The sequence below is a fragment of the Megalobrama amblycephala genome, linkage group LG9, assembly GCF_018812025.1.
Source record: "Megalobrama amblycephala isolate DHTTF-2021 linkage group LG9, ASM1881202v1, whole genome shotgun sequence".
Taxonomy (NCBI): Eukaryota; Metazoa; Chordata; class Actinopteri; order Cypriniformes; family Xenocyprididae; genus Megalobrama; species Megalobrama amblycephala.
The window spans coordinates 3,384,669-3,403,641 of record NC_063052.1 but is presented as its reverse complement, the minus strand read 5'-3'; the positions used below and the strand labels follow the sequence as shown (position 1 = coordinate 3,403,641).

At 35.2% G+C, this 18,973-nt stretch overlaps 1 protein-coding gene across 1 annotated transcript; it reads left to right on the top strand.

Annotated features, from left to right (window-relative positions):
• Positions 1-4,070: 4,070 nt before the first annotated feature.
• irx1b (iroquois homeobox 1b) lies at positions 4,071-7,095 on the top strand. The gene is made up of 4 exons (XM_048201229.1): positions 4,071-4,516; positions 5,188-6,160; positions 6,268-6,340; positions 6,765-7,095. The coding sequence occupies exons 1-4, from the start codon at positions 4,271-4,273 to the stop codon at positions 6,808-6,810; spliced, it is 1,338 nt and encodes a 445-aa protein (XP_048057186.1). The 5' UTR covers positions 4,071-4,270; the 3' UTR covers positions 6,811-7,095.
• The last annotated feature ends 11,878 nt before the right edge of the window (positions 7,096-18,973 follow it).

Genomic DNA, 18,973 nt, shown 5'->3' with positions numbered 1-18,973 from the left:
ATAAAGACTTTATTCAACAATATCTTCTCTTCAATTATTCTCATACTATGTTTACGTTCAGCGCTTCCAGGTTCTACATCAGAAAGCAGACTCAGTATTGGCAGAGGCTGTTCACGTGAGCAGCACGATGCATTTGTGTGATGCTGACGCATGAGCCGGCCAATAAGGAGTCGGCATTCTCATATTTTTGTTTTTGTGCACAGAAAGTATTCTTGTCGCTTCATAAAATTAAAGCTGAACCACTGCAGTCATGCCGACTGTTTTAACGACCTTTCTGGACCAAAATGGTGGTTAAATTGCTGTTCATGGACGAGTCATATACCCCTTGGATTTCATCAAAAATATCTTAATTTGTGTTACAAAGATGAACGAAGGTCTTACGGGTGTGGAACGACATGTGGGTGAGTAATTAATGACAGAATTTTCATTTTTGGGTGAACTAACACTTTAATGTTGTCCATTGGTTGTTAGTTGGATAGTTAAAAGTGGGCATTGCATACTGAAGTTGGACCCACTTTATATTAAGTGTCTTTAACTACTAATCACATTAAAATGAATCATTTGATACAATGTACTCATTGTGTACATACATGTTTTAATGTTGTACTTATATTTAAAAATACCTGCAAGTATTTACATCCATAATTAATTCCTGTTGGCTAATTACATCTATAATTATACTGTTGACCCTACCTTTTAACCCATGCTTAAACCTACCCATACCACCAAAACCCCTAACCTTACCCGTATCAACCTTACCTCAATATAACAGCAAAAGTGTTTTGCAATACAACATGAACACAATAAGTAAGCTACATTGTATCAACCACTCTTTTTTATGTAAACACATAGTAATTACAAGTACCAAAATGTATATATACATGAATAAATTTGTTAAAAATACCACTAACGTGCATTAAGAAAATAAACACAATCGATACTTCATGCCAATTCTACAAGATCTCCATACTCACACTCAAATATCAGTTCTAAAATGGTTTTACAAGGCATTGGAGAACATTTTTCATTTTAACCTATATAAGGGCTTCCCTTTTAACATAGCAATTTTATGTTTTAGCCACATACATGCTAATTCCATGATAATATTTCAAATACCTAAAGGGTTAGTTCACCCAAAAATGAAAATTCTGTCATTTATTACTTACCCTCATGCCGTCCCACACCCATAAAACCTTCGTTAATCTTCGGAATACAAATTAAGATATTTTAGTTGAAATCCGATGGCTCTGTGAGGCCTCCATATAGGGAACAATGACATTTGCTCTCTCAAGATCCATAAAGGTACTAAAAACATATTTAAATCGGTTCATGTGAGTACAGTGGTTTAATATTAATATTATAAAGTGACGAGAATATTTTGGTGCGCCAAAAAACAAAACAAAATAACAACTTATTTAGTAATGGCCGATTTCAAAACACTGCTTCAGGAAGATTCGGAGCACAAATGAATCAGTGTATCGAATCATGATTCCGATCGCTTGTCAAACTGCCAACGGCTGAAATCATGTGACTTTGGCGCTCCGAACAGCAGATTCGATACACTGATTCATTTGTGCTCCGTATCTTCCTGAAGCAGTGTTTTGAACTTGTAAGGGCTGAAGAATATGTAACATTAAAAACTTTTTATCTTTCAAAGAACCAAATAATCAAATTATAAGAACCCTAAAACAGGGTTATTGACTGAACCATTTAAAAACCATTATTTTCTTATGCAATTCTTGTATTGAAATGTATCTTTGAACATTAACCATATATACAATTTCAACCCAGGTAGCTTGTGAAAATAAAAAGGTTACTAAATGAATGAGAAATCAATTAATTGACCATTTCAGGCTCTTATGGATTTTTGATGTTTGCAAAGTGAATAAAGCATTGAAAGCAGTTTAATTAATATGATAAATATATACATTATGATGGTCCCACTTCATTAGGTGGCCTAAACTACTATGTGTTTACATCAAAAAATAAATATATATTGTATTGCAAAACACTTTTGCTGCTATTGGTGTGCGATACAGATAAGGTTAGGGACAAGTTTGGGGTTAAGGGTGGGTAAGGGATGGGTCAACAGGGTAATTATAAATGTAATTACAGAAATTAATTACAGCTGTAATTACATGCAGGTGTTTTTAAAAAGTACAATATAAAACCATGTATGTACACAATAAGTGCATTGTATCAAATTATTAATTTAAATGTAAGTGCATAGTAGTTAAGGCCACCTAATATAAAGTGGGACCATGATGCTAAATATATAATATGATAAACACTAATGGTTTGGCACCTTTTAACAAAACAACACTAGCCATATGGACTTTTTTTAATGTCTGTGTATAATTCACTGATGAGGAAAGTGTACCACATCCTTTCCAGTGTCCATAAACTGCAATGAATCCTGCTTTAAACAACTAAATGTGGTTGGTGTAAATAAATGTGAAGTCTTCCCCTAATGATAGACCGATCATCTCAGTATTAGTGAAAACATGTTTGGATGCACCTGAGAACGTCACTGGCAGGTGATTCCATTGCCATTTTAAAATGTAAAACTGCTTACTGCCAAATGGAGGACTAACTGCTGTAATTAAATCATTAAATCTCACTCTCCGCTTCGCAGGACACGAAGAGAATTGACTAACCAGCTCGCCAAACTCATTTGCTACTCGAGCATGAAATTATGACTTTTTTGGATAAATAATTACAAAGCTAACATCTGATAGCAAGGTGCACCCAGGGGGAGGATTAGCGCAGACAGGGGTGTTAGCCCTCATTACCAGCAGTGGATGAGAGGAGGAGAGAGAAAATATACTGGGATGGAGAGATAGGCTGTGATTTTAATTGCAGGCTTCTCTGGTTGGCTCCTTATCACAACCTCTCAGAGGGATCAAATGGCTCCTCTGAATGGAGCATTTCATTAACCTGTCACCTTATCACGGGACAACCTGTGTGATGCTAATGTGCAAATTACCATAAACGGGATCGTTTGTTTCCCTGTTGGACATTGCTGAGACCCTCTCTGGCACGCCGTGTGAACGCTTGTGTGGGTGCGCGCGCGCTGTGAGAGGGAGGGAGTGATGATGATGATTCTCTCCGCTCCATCAAATCACTATTACGCTCCATTATTACTTTCTTCACGATTCCACACCAACTAGACGTAGAAGCCGCTTCAAACTCATGAGCAGCATGCGCGTGTGGAAAATGCTTAATAAAAACATGAAATATTGACTGGAGATGCTATACGGCATTGCACAATCAATTAATGGTCAAATCATCAATGGCAAACTTTAATGAACACACGCTTAGTACACAAAAGCTTAAAAAAAAGTGTTTATTTAATAACTGAAACTGCAAATGGCATTTGCTTTACTAAATCCAGTCTGTTTCTATAGTAGGTTGCTGAAGAAAACAATCGTATCAAGATATTGGGAAAACTGTATTTACACTATGAATATTTCATAATGGAAGGCTTCGTGATAACTTACAAGTTAATAAAAATTTTCCTCTCCATTAATTGTTGTTCTGGGAAAATGATACTTTTACCTATATCTTTTAATAAAACAATGTCAACAATATATAACCGTATAAGCAGCTATTGTATTTATTTTATAATTTTATCATATGTAGCCTACTCTACCCTTTATAAAACCCATATTTAATTTTACAATAAAAATACATGTATTGTCTTTTAAAATATTATATTTCACATCATAAGACAACTTAGTTAACCCAACAACTAGCAATCAACTTTTACTGTAGCACTTTTGCATAATTTATGCGCTCAAATAAACAATTTCACAATATTTTGAATCTTTTTCTAAATTAATTATTTTAAATATCAGGGGCGTCAAATACGTTACACGATACATATGTTAAGCAACACTGTTTTTAATATTGTTTTAAATTGTATTTTCTTATTTTATTTTTAAAGATTTCGATATTTGTTGTCATATTCAACACCTTTACGCGAACAAGACGCATGAAGTACTTCGTTTACACTGCCACACAAACACACAATAACACACACTGCAGCCTACTTATCGCGTGGCCTCGGATAGGAGGGGCCTCGCGCTTAAGTAGCATGCCAATCAAGCCGTCAACTTCAAATTGTGAGAGGTCCAGAGGGTAGACGCATCACTAGACGTTCCTCCTGACGAGACCGCGCTTCTGCACCAAGCGAGAATTATTGCCGTGATTGAAAGTGGATTGCCCTTCTCTCTTGTAAATCTCCGTCAGAGTTCCTCGGGAGTTGGACATGTCGTTCCCCCAGCTGGGTTACCCACAGTTCCTAAACGCTTCCCAAGAGGTGTACGGAGCTGAGCGCACGGGTGTCATGCCGTCATCTCCACGCGAGGGAAGCTCGGAGAACAGCGCAAATCCCGCGACTGCAGCAGCTGCTATCACGCCAATGCTCGGCATGTACGCGAATCCGTGGACCGTGCAAAACTATAGCGCCTTTTTACCTTACAACAGTGCCGAGCTGGCCCTGCTGTCTCAGATGGTAAGATACTTTTATACTTTTGACTTTTTGAAAGTATTTTACTGTCCATTCCCGATAAATATTTGTACAATGTTTTAAATTGATGAATGAAACACTAAACGCGCCTCTGTCAGGGCTAAATCTTAAAAATTGGCAACGTTTCGAAAAGATAAAAACCATCTTTACCAAATGTTCAGAGTTGCATGAAGTCACAGAATAACTTTTTTATAATTATCCATAAATGCCTAGTTAAAAAGAACAAATTATAATTTTGTAATTTGTACATTTTTACTCGCACAAACATACATTTCAGATAAATCAAATTAACCACGAGTCATAGTTATTGCATTTCTACAGCTATTCTTATTTAACTAATTTACTCTAACAACTTTCTGAAAACATTTACATTTTAAGCGTCGTTAAATGCTGATTAAATTTGAAACGAGTTCTTCGTAATTTGCATTTGTTTGTACTTGTTTGTTTTAAAGTGAACTGCTCATAAGAAGTTTGCTGAAGAGCTGAAATAGTCAGTTCACTAATTCTCTTCTTCTAAATTAAAAAAAAAAAAAAAAAAAAACAAAGAATGAGGCTTTACACACCTACCTCATCTTTCTTATAGCCTACATATTTCTGATGGTTTAAAAAAAAAAAAAAAAAAACTTTTACTTATAGTTAATTTTTGCATTCCCCAGGGGTCGCAGTATGAGTTGAAGGATAACCCCGGGGCTCACCCACCAGGATTTGCAGTCCACACAGCGCCCGGTTTTTACCCATACGGCCAGTACCAGTACGGAGATCCGGCCCGGGCCAAAAGCGCTACCAGAGAGACAACCAGCACACTGAAAGCATGGCTTCAGGAACATAAAAAGAACCCTTACCCAACCAAGGGTGAGAAGATCATGCTGGCCATCATCACTAAGATGACCCTCACGCAGGTGTCCACCTGGTTCGCGAACGCGCGTCGGAGACTCAAGAAGGAGAATAAAGTGACCTGGGGTCGCAGTGCCGAGGACAGAGACGGACGAATTTTCGATAGCGACAATGAGGACGACGCGGACAAAAATGACGACGAGGAAGAAATCGATCTGGAGACCATCGATATTGACAAGGCTGAGGAGCCCAGAGGAGATCAGAACCAGGAAACCTCGGATAATCAACCCGAGAGAGAAAGCGTAGAAACACCGCGGATATTATCCTCACCGGCACTTAAAAACATGGACAGCCCTGTGTCGAGTAGTAATAAAGAACAAAGTGTGGTCAAAAGCGTCGGTGAAGTGTCTCCTGGTGGACCAGTGTGTCAGAGGCCTGGGAACAGCAAACCCAAAATCTGGTCTTTGGCGGAGACGGCGACAAGTCCCGACAACACGCAAAAACTCGGTGTCTCCTCGACGCCTGCAGGCCTCAGGGCCTCACCCTCGACCCATCCAGCTTTCCTCTCCACTAACGGAATTTATACTTGCCAGATTGGGAAACTACACAACTGGGCGAGCGCAGCTTTCCTCAGTGCAAATTCTCTGATGGGGGTGCGCTCACTTTTGAGTCATAACAGTAACTTCCCAAACCACAGCCCCGTTACGAACCCCGAAAAGAAACCCTCGTCTGCCTCTGGGTCTCCATGTCTAGACAGCGATAACTCATCCGACAGTTTCAGTCTCAAACATAATGGTTAGTATTCAATATGCAAAGTCATTTTCAACAACATTCTGGTCGCTGCTGTTTCAGTTAAATACAAGTTCGTTTTTTCATTTATTTATCTTTTGAATTTTATTTAGATCAAGAGAACGTTCAGAGAATTGAATCTCCAACACTTGCGTCCAGACCACCGTTTCCAGTCATCCATGACAGGTAATTTATAGACATGCACACATCGTTTTTATTTTCAAGCACTGGTTTTGATCACATTAAACTTTAATAAACACAAAAACACTCCACACACAAGTCAAAAGAAAGACTCGGAGAGACTTTATAACAATTACATTTTTACATCATATATCATTAGTTCATTATTTAATACATTCAAATATTTAGACACCTTTTCCATTTAGATTTAAATAGCCTAGTAATGAAACTTTGATTCACACATTTTTATTAATAATCCTAAATACTGATATGTGGTTTTGGCTTAGCCAATTAAAGTTATTTAACGACTAACCGGAGAAAATCAGCAAAATTTGCATCGAGATACATATAATTCTACTGACGTAGTGTCATTTGTTGAAGTGCATTTTGACTCATTTTGCCCATTTCTTCCTTTTCTCTACTCATACAGGTCTCATCATGAAACATCACAACGCGCTCTGAAGACTATTTCATGAACACAGAACTTATCAGAACCCTCTAAATTATTTAACGAAACTAAAATGTGACTATACAATAACAGCATATAGCTACGTCATCAGATAGACCAAAATAATTTTTGTATTTCTTAATACGCTCCCATCTTGCAATATCATTTTTTTTGTATTTTCATTTATATTCATTTCAGCATGTTTGAGTTTACCGTGTAGCTCGCCTGCATTTCTTTTACAGAGTTAATAAGAGTTATTTGTCAGAAATTGTGAAAATGATATATTTTTGTGTAATAAAGAAAATGAGATGAATTGTGTTACTGAAATCTATGATCATAAGTTAAATAATTGTGAGTTATTTATTCAAAATCCATGACTGAATTAAGACACGTCATTTGAGCATTTTCGTTAGTAATTTTCCTACTTTAATTGTAAAGGAAGCAAATGATATATAGGCCTATTATAAAATGGTAAAATTCTATTAATGTAAGTGGTGAAATATGATTTTAATAACTTTGATATTTCGACATAATGTCCACATTAGCAAAATTATATCATATTAAGCTATTGATTTTCAAAAAATAACGTATCAAAACCGGCCAATTGCAAACAAGAATATGATTTTACCGACATTTAAAAAAAAAAAATCTTAAATAAGCTGGGATAATTCATTAATAATGACTAAAGTTATCAATGTGTTGAAACATAAGTTACCGCTTGAAAATAGGCAACGGCGACATCTATTGGCAACTTTTTCAAATTTATGTTTGGAATGCGAAATTATTCAAATTCAAAAGAATTTAAAAGCTAGGCTAATTATAGCCTATTTAAAAAGACAATAGAATCGATCATTGCATCGATTGTTCGTTTTTCCTGTGACGTAAACAACTGTAAGAATCCACAGAATATGACGTAGAACGTTCTTAAAATATGTCGGTCTCAAAGTTACTTGTTTAAAAATAAGGTGAGGGGATGCATACCTTTGAGTTGAAATTCAAACAAATGACTAGTTATGCACGATTAAATTGTTTATGAGAGTTCATAGCGCGGTTTCAACAGAAGGCGAAAGCTCTCCTTACACAACCTCGACAGCTGACTGAAATATGGAGACAGAGGAATATGGATCGCAGCTGTTCAAATGCCAGCGCACAGCATGTGTGTTATACTCGGAGGAGAGTGGGGTGTGCATGGAGATTATGTCAGTGATAAGTACAATATAAAGGCCTGCTGAGAAAGGAGATTGATCTACACCTGAACTATCGGAGCTCTGTGGTGTCTCAACACCAGGAAAAAGGGTCCATTAACCCAAAAGTTCGTTTTATATTTTATTATTTACCAAAAAAGAATTGTGAACCAAAAAGTTGTAGAATTCTAACTGTTGATAACAGACACGCGGCCGAAGATATGATTTAATAACGGGAAGCACTTCTTTTCCCGTCGACTTTCATTCAGGCACAAACAAATATTAAACGACAATAGCCTACTGGTATAGGCCTATACAGTCACACACGAAAATATATAGCCTACATATTTTAATACAGGGTACAATAATGTTCTGTTAAGCATTATAGCCGTATGTTTGTTAATACTATTTATGAAGCTTATTATACATCATTACCTACACAAGCGTGAAAAACAGGCACCTCTCGCGGGACCTCTGAAGCGACGACCTCCGCAAACCTCAGAGAAAATAAACCGCCACCCAGGCCAAAAAAGGTTTATGTGAAGACGTGAATTAATTTTCAGTGTTTGGAAGTGTGTTTATATTCTGTTTGCTCTGTCGCAGATGCTGCAGTAAAGTAAGTGTTTTAGAGAGAAAGGAACAGAGAAAGTTAGTGACAGAGGCACATCTGGATCGGGTCACATTCTTACTGTGTGACAAATAGACTGATTTATGGATGCCCTAATCAAACACATGATTCCCAATCAGTAAAAAGACATTCTGAAAGCTTTTCGTGATACAAGACGTCAGCAAAACCACACATTCCTGAAAACGCGGTGCTCAGCGAGAAGTTCGTAAAACATATAATTTTGACCGAGGTTCAAACCCAAAGGTCAGACTGGGGCCAAGAACACGGAGCACTTGTGAGTGTGTGTGGGAAATAAACCAGATCCATTAAATCACTGACTGTTGTTTGAAAATTATTTATTTTTTGCTTGATATGAAAATTAATCACTCCAACGCGTGTAAATATGTGGTGACTACCTGACCAATCAGGCAAGTACCTCAACTGTCAAAAAGTATTCTGTTATTAATCTTTGACTTATGGTTTGTTTTTGATCCATGTAGCCCTAAACTTATAAAAAGGTTATCCAATGCTTGTTTTCACAAGATTCAGCAAAGAAGCCTTTTCTTGTCATTCAGCTTTTTTCACCATATAAGGTTCTTGAGGTGGTTTCAAGGATTTTTGAATATTGAAGGGAAAAAAAGTAATTTAAATCACATAGGTTCTTCATAAACAATTTGGTTATTCTGTTCCTTGGAAACGCCAACACATATAGTTTCCTGGTATGTGATCAATTTATTTTTTTAGTGACCAAATGTTTCCTGATATAATTATAAAATGTAGGTAACACTTTACAATAAGATTTCCATTGTTAAGACTATTAACTGCATTAGTTAACCATGAACAATACTTACAGTACGACATTTAATAACAGAACAGTGAAATTAATTTAATGAATTGAGTTCGTTACTTAAATGTTTGGAGTGTTCTGAACTTATTGAGTTTTACAATGGCCCTGTCTGACATCATTGCTTTGTACCAATGTTAGTTTATCCTTAGTCTTATATAACTTTATTACTTTGAGTTTGATTAACTTAAACCATTTAAGGCAGTGGTCTCAATTCCTGGAGGGCCACAGCTCTGCACAGTTTAGCTCCAAGCTCCAACTCACACCTGCTTGGAAGTTTCTAGTAATCCTGAAGACCTCGATTAATTGGATCAGGTGTGTTTGATTAGAGTTGGAGCAAAACTGTGCAGAGCTGTGGCCCTCCAGGAATTGAGTTTGAGACCACTGCTTTAAGGCAATCGGTTTCCTCAAACCATGTAAGTATATTGTTAAGTAGCTATATTGTATATATAGTATATAGTAGCTATATAAGTAGCCATTTAAGTAGCTATATTGTTTAGACTTAGTTAAATTTGTTACCTGAATTCAAACTGAATGAGTGGAATAAACTTAAAATCTTTAAGTTGAGTCTACTCTAATGATTGATTAAACCAACACTAAAATATAAGTGAATTTAACTTAATGTATATGAGTTTACAGTACTCATATTTATTGGTTTTAAAAATGGTTTAAGACAGTCGGCTTCCTCAAATGGTTGAGTTACCGTAACTTATGGGGTTTTACAGCATAGTTAACGTCATCAACATTTACTAATACATTTTAAGATCAAAAGATGTACCTTAATATTAGTTAATACACAGTGCAGTGTAAACAGAAAAAAATTTATTAACTAACATGAACAAAGGTTAATTAATGCTGTAAAAATGCACTGTTTGTTTATGTTAGTTAATGCATAATGTTAACAAATGAGATCTTATTGTAAAGTGTTACCAATATGTTTATTGTCTTTGCACCTACTGAATTTTCTGGCAATAAAAATCGACTATTAAAACAAACAGATAAATTATTAATTTAATAAAGAGAAATATTTCACAACTGAAAAACACTAAACAATATAAGACAGACAAAATAAGAGATTTATTTACAAATAATTCTAACTACATAACAGATAAAGTAAATGTAATAATGCATTAGGAATCTTCTGTAAAATGGGTCTTCAAACAGCAAACCCTGCATATTACTGTCTTTTTATGAGGCATTTTTGCATTTTCATGCAAGACTGCTGCATAAGGAATATTACTATCTTTGGGTCCACCTGGTCAGGTGATGTGTCAATCAAAGCAATGATGCTAGAGAAGATGTCAGTCATGTTAAGGCATTTCTGTACTATGCTAATGCTAATGGTGCTAGTCCTGCCTGGGCCTTTGTGGCCCACCCGTGATAAGACATAAAATGGCTGCCTGTTTGAAAGGCTAGGTTTAGGCTTCATGAAATGAATATATTAAACCAAGAAGGTGTGAAGGACGGAGAGATGGAGGAAGGTACAAAAAAAAAATGAATAACTGAATAAAATAAGCAGAAAGCGAGGTGGGGAGAGCGTTCAAATGTTTAAAAGAGGGATGGGTTTCTCTCATGAAAAAAACATGAGAGACATCTGACTTTGCATTTGGAATTAGTTTCAAAAATAGAAAATGGTTCAAGGTAACGATTGCACATTGTAGCTACAGGTCTAACCTGAGGTTACCCTGACAGACCAAAGCTCTGCAGGACTATCTGATGCAATCAGTTTCCCAAAGCATATAGAGGATTAATATCCAAGTGTAAGAGAAGAGTGTCCAAGCCCCATCACCACATGTGCTGTTATCTGTAATCCTGTTAAATAAACGTCATACCAACCCAAACAGTCTGGGCAGATGGACTGCAAAGTGAGACTGAGATCTTACAGTCCTTCACCTAGAGCTCTGTGAAGGAGACATGCTCTTCTGAAAGGCTGAGAAACTAATACCCAAACTCTCTCTTTCTCACACGCACACACAAACCAATATGCACCGCTCATACACAAACACACACTACTAAGTAGTCATTTTAGCACTTTTGTTACAGTACACTTGCACAAGACCAATCCCCTAGAGCGAACTGGAGTTAACTATGGGAGTCTTCTTAAGAATAAAAATAAAAATGGCAGTTGCAATTTTTTGTCTCACATTTTTGACTTTTTTCCCCTCACAGTTGCACGTTTATATCTCACAATTCTGAGAAAAAAATTCAGAGTTGAAAGTTATGAACTTTCAATTAAATAAACTTTTTATGAACTTTTTCGAGAAATAAAGTCAGAATTGCGAGATAAAAAGTTACAAATACTTTAAGTACTAGTTTATATCTCACAATTCCGAGTTTAAGATCAGAATTGTGAGATATAATCTCGCAATTATGAGAAAAAGTCAGAATTGCACAGAATTGCAAAATATAAACTCGCAATTCTGACTTTATTTGTTGCAATTCCAAGTTTAGAACTCGAAATTCTGATTTTACTTCTCAGAATTGCGAGTTATGAACTTGCAATTGTGAGAAATAAAGTCAGAATTGCGGGATATAAATTTGCAATTGTGAGTTAGTCTGACTTTTTCTGGCTTATTTTCTAAGAATTACTTTTGAATTGATAGTTTTCTCACAATTCTGACTTTTTTCCTCACAAAATAAACAAAAATAACACAACAAAATAATAAAATCAGAATTTCGAGTTCTAAACTCAGAACTGCGACAAATAAAGTCAGAATTGCGAGTTTATATTTTGCAATTCTGTGCAATTCTGACTTTTTTCTCACAATTGCAAGATTATATCTCACAATTGCGAGATATAAACTCAATTCTGAGGGGGAAAAGTCAGAATTCAGAATTCTCAAAAATGAAATCCAAATTGTGAGATACAGTACAAACTTGTGAGGAAAAAAGTCAGAACCATGAAATAAAAAGTCAACTTATTTTTTTGTCCATTGCAGAAAAAAGCTTCCATAAAAAAATAAAATAAATAAATAAATAAAAATGCATTGTTTAGTCTGCAGGCAATTAGAGTTGTTTTAAAGGGATAGTTTACCCAAAAATTAACATTTTGTTGTCATTTACTCACCCTCAAGTAGTTACAAATCTGTATGAGTTTCTTTCTTCTCCATGTGGAACATAAAAGAAGATTGTCTAGACAATGAAAGTCAATGTTATTTTGGACTCCATTGGCTTTCAATGAATGGACAAACACAGTCAAAACACTCTTCAAAAATTCTTTTGTGTATGTGTGTGTGTGTTTTGCGGAAAAACATTCGGGTTTGAAAGGACATGAGCGTGAGTAAATGATGACAGGATTCTAATTTTTGGGTGAACTGTCCCTTTAAAAATGTGTAAACTCTGCTTTATAGTGAAGTATAATATTCATAGCTGACGCTTAGAAGTCGTTAAAATGAGTCCATATGACAACAATGTTAATCACATCAGAATGATTTCAATAAAGCTAGAAGGCTTTGGAGGGCACTTAAGCTGTACACAATGCATACTAATGTCATTTAGTAAAGTCAGACACACTGTAACCACATGAGGTCTATACTGACCACAATTATTATGCAGCAAATCAAGAGGAGCCAACATAATGAAATGATCTTGACTCGCTGCAACAGATCACAACTTACTGTCATGTGCAATACATAAATTCAGTCAATTGTTCATGCTTTGTACTTTCATTCTTTAAAAACAAAACAAAAAATCACATGCTAATACATTAATGCCTTTTATGATTTTTTGTCTGTTGCATTTTGTTTGATTCCTTGATTGATTAGAACTACTTACAACCATTTTACAAGATACATTTTCTTATTCTAATTTACTACCAGATTTGGTTGAACATATGGTGTCTTATTTAGACTGCTTTTAGCTCTGATCTGTTTTATTATTTTATGTTTTCGTTTGTATTATCTGAGTAATTGTGTGTTTGTTGACTAGTTGGATAGATGAGACAAAAAAAGCACTCCCTGACCCCCTGATTTATGCAAGTGAATTCTCCGCCTACCCTGATCCCTCATACTACAATACTATCCTATTGCCTCAGAGGTAAAGTGATTAGAGACAGAAGTGAGGACAGTCAAAATATTGATTTATTCCTTAAAGGATGGAACAACACAGATGTTTTGACTGCATCTGAGACCTGTTCATTTGACATATTTTATTCAATAAATGAGCAAGTTCTCACAATAAATATCATTCTTGGATTATTCTGTTATTTAGATTTTTAAGGGGGGGGGGGGGGGGGGGGTTATGAGATACTGTTAGTGTGTCATAATTTGGGCTTTTTATGACCTAAGTCATTATGAGATAAAATCAAAATTATGAGATATTACATCATAATTACAAGATAAAAATCCAAATAGCAATAATAAGTAGTAATTATGAGATAAAAAGCAATTCAAAATTGTCATAAGTTGATAATATGACAAAGACAAAATTGAGATACTACTGCAAGTTATAATTTATTAGTCGAAATTAGACAAAAATTCATAATTATGACATAAAAAGACAATCAATTAATTATACATTTTTTTCATGTCAACTTTGTCATAACATGACTTTTTATCTCATACTTTTGACTTTTTCATAATTGACTTAGTATGTCAATGTTGACTAATCTAATAATCACAACTTTTTATCTCATGATTATGACTTTTTATGTCATAATTATGCATAAATATAGCTAATAGTGCATACATAATAGTGCATAAATATATAATATAATAATAGTGCATAAATATAGCTAATAATTGCTATTGTAATGATGTCATTACCTTTAAGTATGATGTAAGAAGTATCAAACCCATTTTTAAAGAGGGGGAATGACACAGCTTAACAGAGTTGAACAAATAATTAGAAACAAAAACTAATTCTGCTTATTCTGAGAAAATGGATAAAGCATTTTAGAAAAAATTAAAACTACAGACAGTGAAACAATTCACTTCCCTTTTGTTTTTCCCCTATATAACCCACTGAAATATAATGGTGATTGACACATCTAAATTGGCTGATATTCTGATGAAAAACAAACATTGTAAAATATTGTAAAATATATTACAAGCTAAATATTTTAACATTTCTTTTGCATTACGCATTAAACAAAAGTCAAATCTATCAAATAAAGTGACTGAGTTCAGCATGCTGTTGTTGATTCTATCAGTGGTGATTCATAGCACACAAATGCCATTTCTTGTGAATGACCCAACTGAACATCTATCACAAGCTTTACACACTTGCAAACCTTACACAACGGAAAAGACATTTCATCTGAACATTTACAGATCCATTCAAAGATCCATCAATTGTACAGTTTACTGTATTAATTGAAAAAAAATGTATCAGTTTAACTTCAGAAGTAGGCCAATGTTTTCTTCTGTCTCTGTCAAACACAAGAACTACCTCCCAACCAACAGCCAATGCTCCACAATCTATAACATCTCTGGTCACTCACACTGTGCCTACAGCTTTCATCTGTACAACTAATTATTATGGTGATTATAATTATTATTTTGTTTAAATATCTACTTTCTTGCATTTCCAATGCCATTTTAATGTAGCCTACCTTCATTCTAACATCTAAGACTATCTTTTGCTGCCACCTTGTGATCTAAGCAGGAACTCCTGCCAGCAGAGTTAATTATTTTTTGTTTCAAAACACCACTAGTTTAAAACAGAAAAGGGTAGGGTAGGTAAGGTAAGGTAAGGTAAGGGTAGGTAAGGTAAGGTAAGGGTAGGTAAGGTAAGGTAAGGTAAGGTAAGGTAAGGTAAGGTAAGGTAAGGTAAGGTAAGGGAAGGGAAGGGAAGGGAAGGGATATTGACTGATATGAAAAATTTTATCATGATAATTGTTTTGGCCATATCACCCAGCCCTAATTGAAAGAATTTATTTTGAGATATTGTATCAATTCATGGTAAAACGAATCAATTCAATTTTTATAAACAACAATAATGGAGTAAGTCCCTGTTCTGAAGTAGAATGGGATGGTGGCACTTTCACCTGCCACATTAAATTAACTAAATAAATTACAAATGTAATTAAAGGAGGCTGGAGCCAGCATAACAAAATATCATTGATGTCTCTTTAAATTCTGTTCATGATAAAAAATAATTCAAAAATGTAACTACACAAGTTACCAGCAGGGGGCAGCATATTATAATACATAAATTAACCCATGTTGCACAAAAGGCAACCCAAAAAACTTCATAAACATGTAAAAAGGTATAATTAAATAAATTGCAGTTGAAGTTGATATGTAGTCATATGAATTTCATAAAAGACCCTGCAAATATTTGAAGGATATTTATGCAGTTCTTTTCCATACAGCAACAGTTCCATAAATGACAATAAAAACAATGTTTAAATATTTTTAATATAATATAATATAATTTTTAATATAATTATCAGACCAAACGAATCGAGTGATGAATGCCGTTGGACATAGTGGTGTATTTGAGGTAAAAAATGATATAAATACTGTTCGGTTTCTCGCACAAACCGATTGTTTCTTGTCTTAGGACATCAATGTGTCGTCACGAGCTGCAGGGTTTAATTTGGACTTGTCTAAGCAAGTTTTATTTACTGTTATTGTAGAAGTTCCCATCCACTAGCATTATTTGACTGACAGACAGCAACGGTTGGAGTTAAAAATAATAATTTGTGTTCTACTGAAGAAACAAAGACACCTACATCTTGGATGCTCTGGGGGTAAGCAGATAAACATCAAATTTTCATTTTTGGGTGAACTATCCCTTTAATGACAAATTTAATTTTTGGGTGAACTAACCCTTTCAATTAAATTTGTGGAGACCACAGAGATGCCTTTTCACAAGGATTAAATGCCATATGTGGCCGATTACATTACTTTCTGCAAGACCATTGCCTGTTCAAACATAAACATACATATTTCTGCAGTGAACTGTCTTTCTTTTGTGGTTCACTGAAAGTTTACCCATTCTACAAACAAAACATCCTAAATCATTTCATCATTACAAAAAAAAAAAAAAGACTCATTCCCCCAAAACAATATTCATGTGTTTCAGTGTGTTTAGTTTTTATCAAAAACACTTCAACACTTCAACACATTATTTATTAGTACTGATAGAGGTTAACTTCAATTACACACATCTTTCATCTGAAATAAAGTAGTCCTGAGCTGAAGAGGGCAGTAAATGCTTAACCATAATTCTCACACAGAGCACAGGAAAATCCTCACTGCCTTACAGAGCTAGTGTGATTGTAACACAATGTAATACACTAAACAAAACTAAAGACAAATATCCAGTAATTTCTAAAATCAAAATTCGGGGAAAGTGGAAGCCCAACTAAAGGCACCTTTACGTGAAAACATGTTGTTCTGACCTAGAGCCTATCCTCAAAAATTAGCATTGATCTGAAACAACTGTCCATTGCAATTTACATCCACCACCAAACCAGATTAATGACAACACAAACAAAAATTTAAAACTTGGGAGTTAGAGGTATGCAACGTTTAGTATGTTTTTATTGTAGCATAACCTCTTATATGTGGACATATCAGATACATTTAAAGATTTTCCATTTGATGAGATGTTAAGGGTGTTCCGCAGTACTGATGGAAGCAATCCATGCATGAAATTTTCAAGTATTTCTATCATGACAAATCTCTGAAGAGTTTAGCATGGTAATGGATAGACAATGCTAATGTATTTGGTCTTGGCGGAATAGATCTGCTGTGCTGCTGTTGTTTATTGCTGCTACAGAGTAAGTACAGAGACTTGCTACCGCCAATACATAGACACGCTGCTGTGAGAATGTAAGACGCTTCTGCTGCGCAAATAACATATGAAAATCCCTGTAATAGATCTATACAGGTGGAGCTGGGGAAGGTGAAGGGGTTCTGAGGAACTCTGAAAGCACGTTACAAACTGCTACAGCAAACATTGACCAACTATTTAACCCTTAAATGCATGACTGTTTCGCCAATCATTCTTACATATTCGAGTCTTTATCGACCCGGATCTATATCTAACACGGAAGGATCTCTACCTGTCGTGATAATATAAAACTCCTCTGATATTAGAGCAACAATTACAGAAGAATAAAATAAATCGTATTTTGTTACCTTTTGGAGCTTGAAAGGGCTCCGTTTGAGCAGATGTTTTATGCCATCATCACTGTCCTCTTTAGAGATCATTTTCTAGTAAATTCAGCAAATAATAGGCTAGTTTTATGTTTGAGGTCACGAATATGAGCCCATTCGCGATCTCAAACATATTCTCAGAACTATATAATTTTCAACATCTTCAAAATCAATATTTCGATCGCTAACAGCTTCACCAGATCCATCCAGTGACAGTTACAGTCATATTTGATTGCGTTCAGTACTCGCTCTGCAGTAAATCGCTGAGCCATTTCATGTTTCTCTTATTATTTCGTTTTCTGTCTAAATGAGTCGTCACCTCAGCATTGTGTATCAGACATTGCCACCTTGTGGAATAAAGGTAAATTGCACTTATTCTGTCATCTAAGATTAAATTATTGTCATGCAGAAAAAATATATGTACACTCATACACACCTGGGGTCGTTTGCGACGATATACCATTTTTACAAAAAATGAATACAAAAATAGGCATTCTTTTATAATTTTATGATTTTTTTTCTTGTCATATTCTTTATAATGAATTGATTGAGGAATACCAAGAAGGTTGATGTCTAACTTTAAAAAATGAACGAGGAGGAGGGTAGTGAATGACGTCCCGGGTCACTAAAGACCCGAGGTATGCATTTAAGGGTTAAATGTTGAGTAGCAAACTCAATGGCTACAGATGCAACAGGATCCAATCAGCTTGTGCTGTGTAGTTAAGCAGGTTGCGTTAAGGGCCCATCAGCCTGCGCCATCTAGAGTTTTATGACAGAACTTGTATTTAAAAATACAGTGATATTTTTCATACTTCTCACTTCACCCAGTGCTATTTTGAGTAGTCTTGACCTGTTTTAAACCGCTCCGAACGGTTGTGACTCGTGAGTGATCTGTTTGATATGATTCTTTACAAAAGAAATGACTCAAAAGAACGATTCACTCATGAATCGGCCATCGCTGAACGGAAAATACGGGGCTCATTGATGAAATATAGGCCTATGTTGCGAAATATAATTAAATATTTCTGAGTGCGTTACCAGCAGAGTTTTACTAAGGCTAGTCAGTCATGCCAGGATCACATGAGTCGACACTTACCGAAATTTGCTTGGTAAATCGATGTTTCTCCAAGTGATAGTGGCGCCCTAGCCGTTGCATACGTATTTGGCTAATGGTTAACATTATCCAATTATCCAATGCTGTCTCATGTGGGAAAGAAGGTAGTTTTTATAAGAATTTTTACTAACAAACAAACAAACAATAAATAAATAAATAAACAGAGAAAAAGGGAAGGATTTTTTCAGTAGCCCTCCTTTTGGCAGTGTTTGTTATTGTTAAGAATATTGATAATTAGTTGTTTGCTATGGAAACGTTTATTATTTGGTCTCTTGGAGAATAATAAAAACAAACATGTTTAATCTTATTATTTTACTGGTTAATTTCATATTCT

Excerpts from the sequence above, each read along its gene's own strand:
- irx1b (XM_048201229.1), top strand. The coding sequence starts at position 4,271 with ATGTCGTTCCCCCAGCTGGGTTACCCACAGTTCCTAAACGCTTCCCAA. Across the intron at positions 4,517-5,187 it reads TGGCCCTGCTGTCTCAGATG|GGGTCGCAGTATGAGTTGAA; the intron begins GTAAGATACTTT and ends TGCATTCCCCAG. Across the intron at positions 6,161-6,267 it reads TTTCAGTCTCAAACATAATG|ATCAAGAGAACGTTCAGAGA; the intron begins GTTAGTATTCAA and ends AATTTTATTTAG.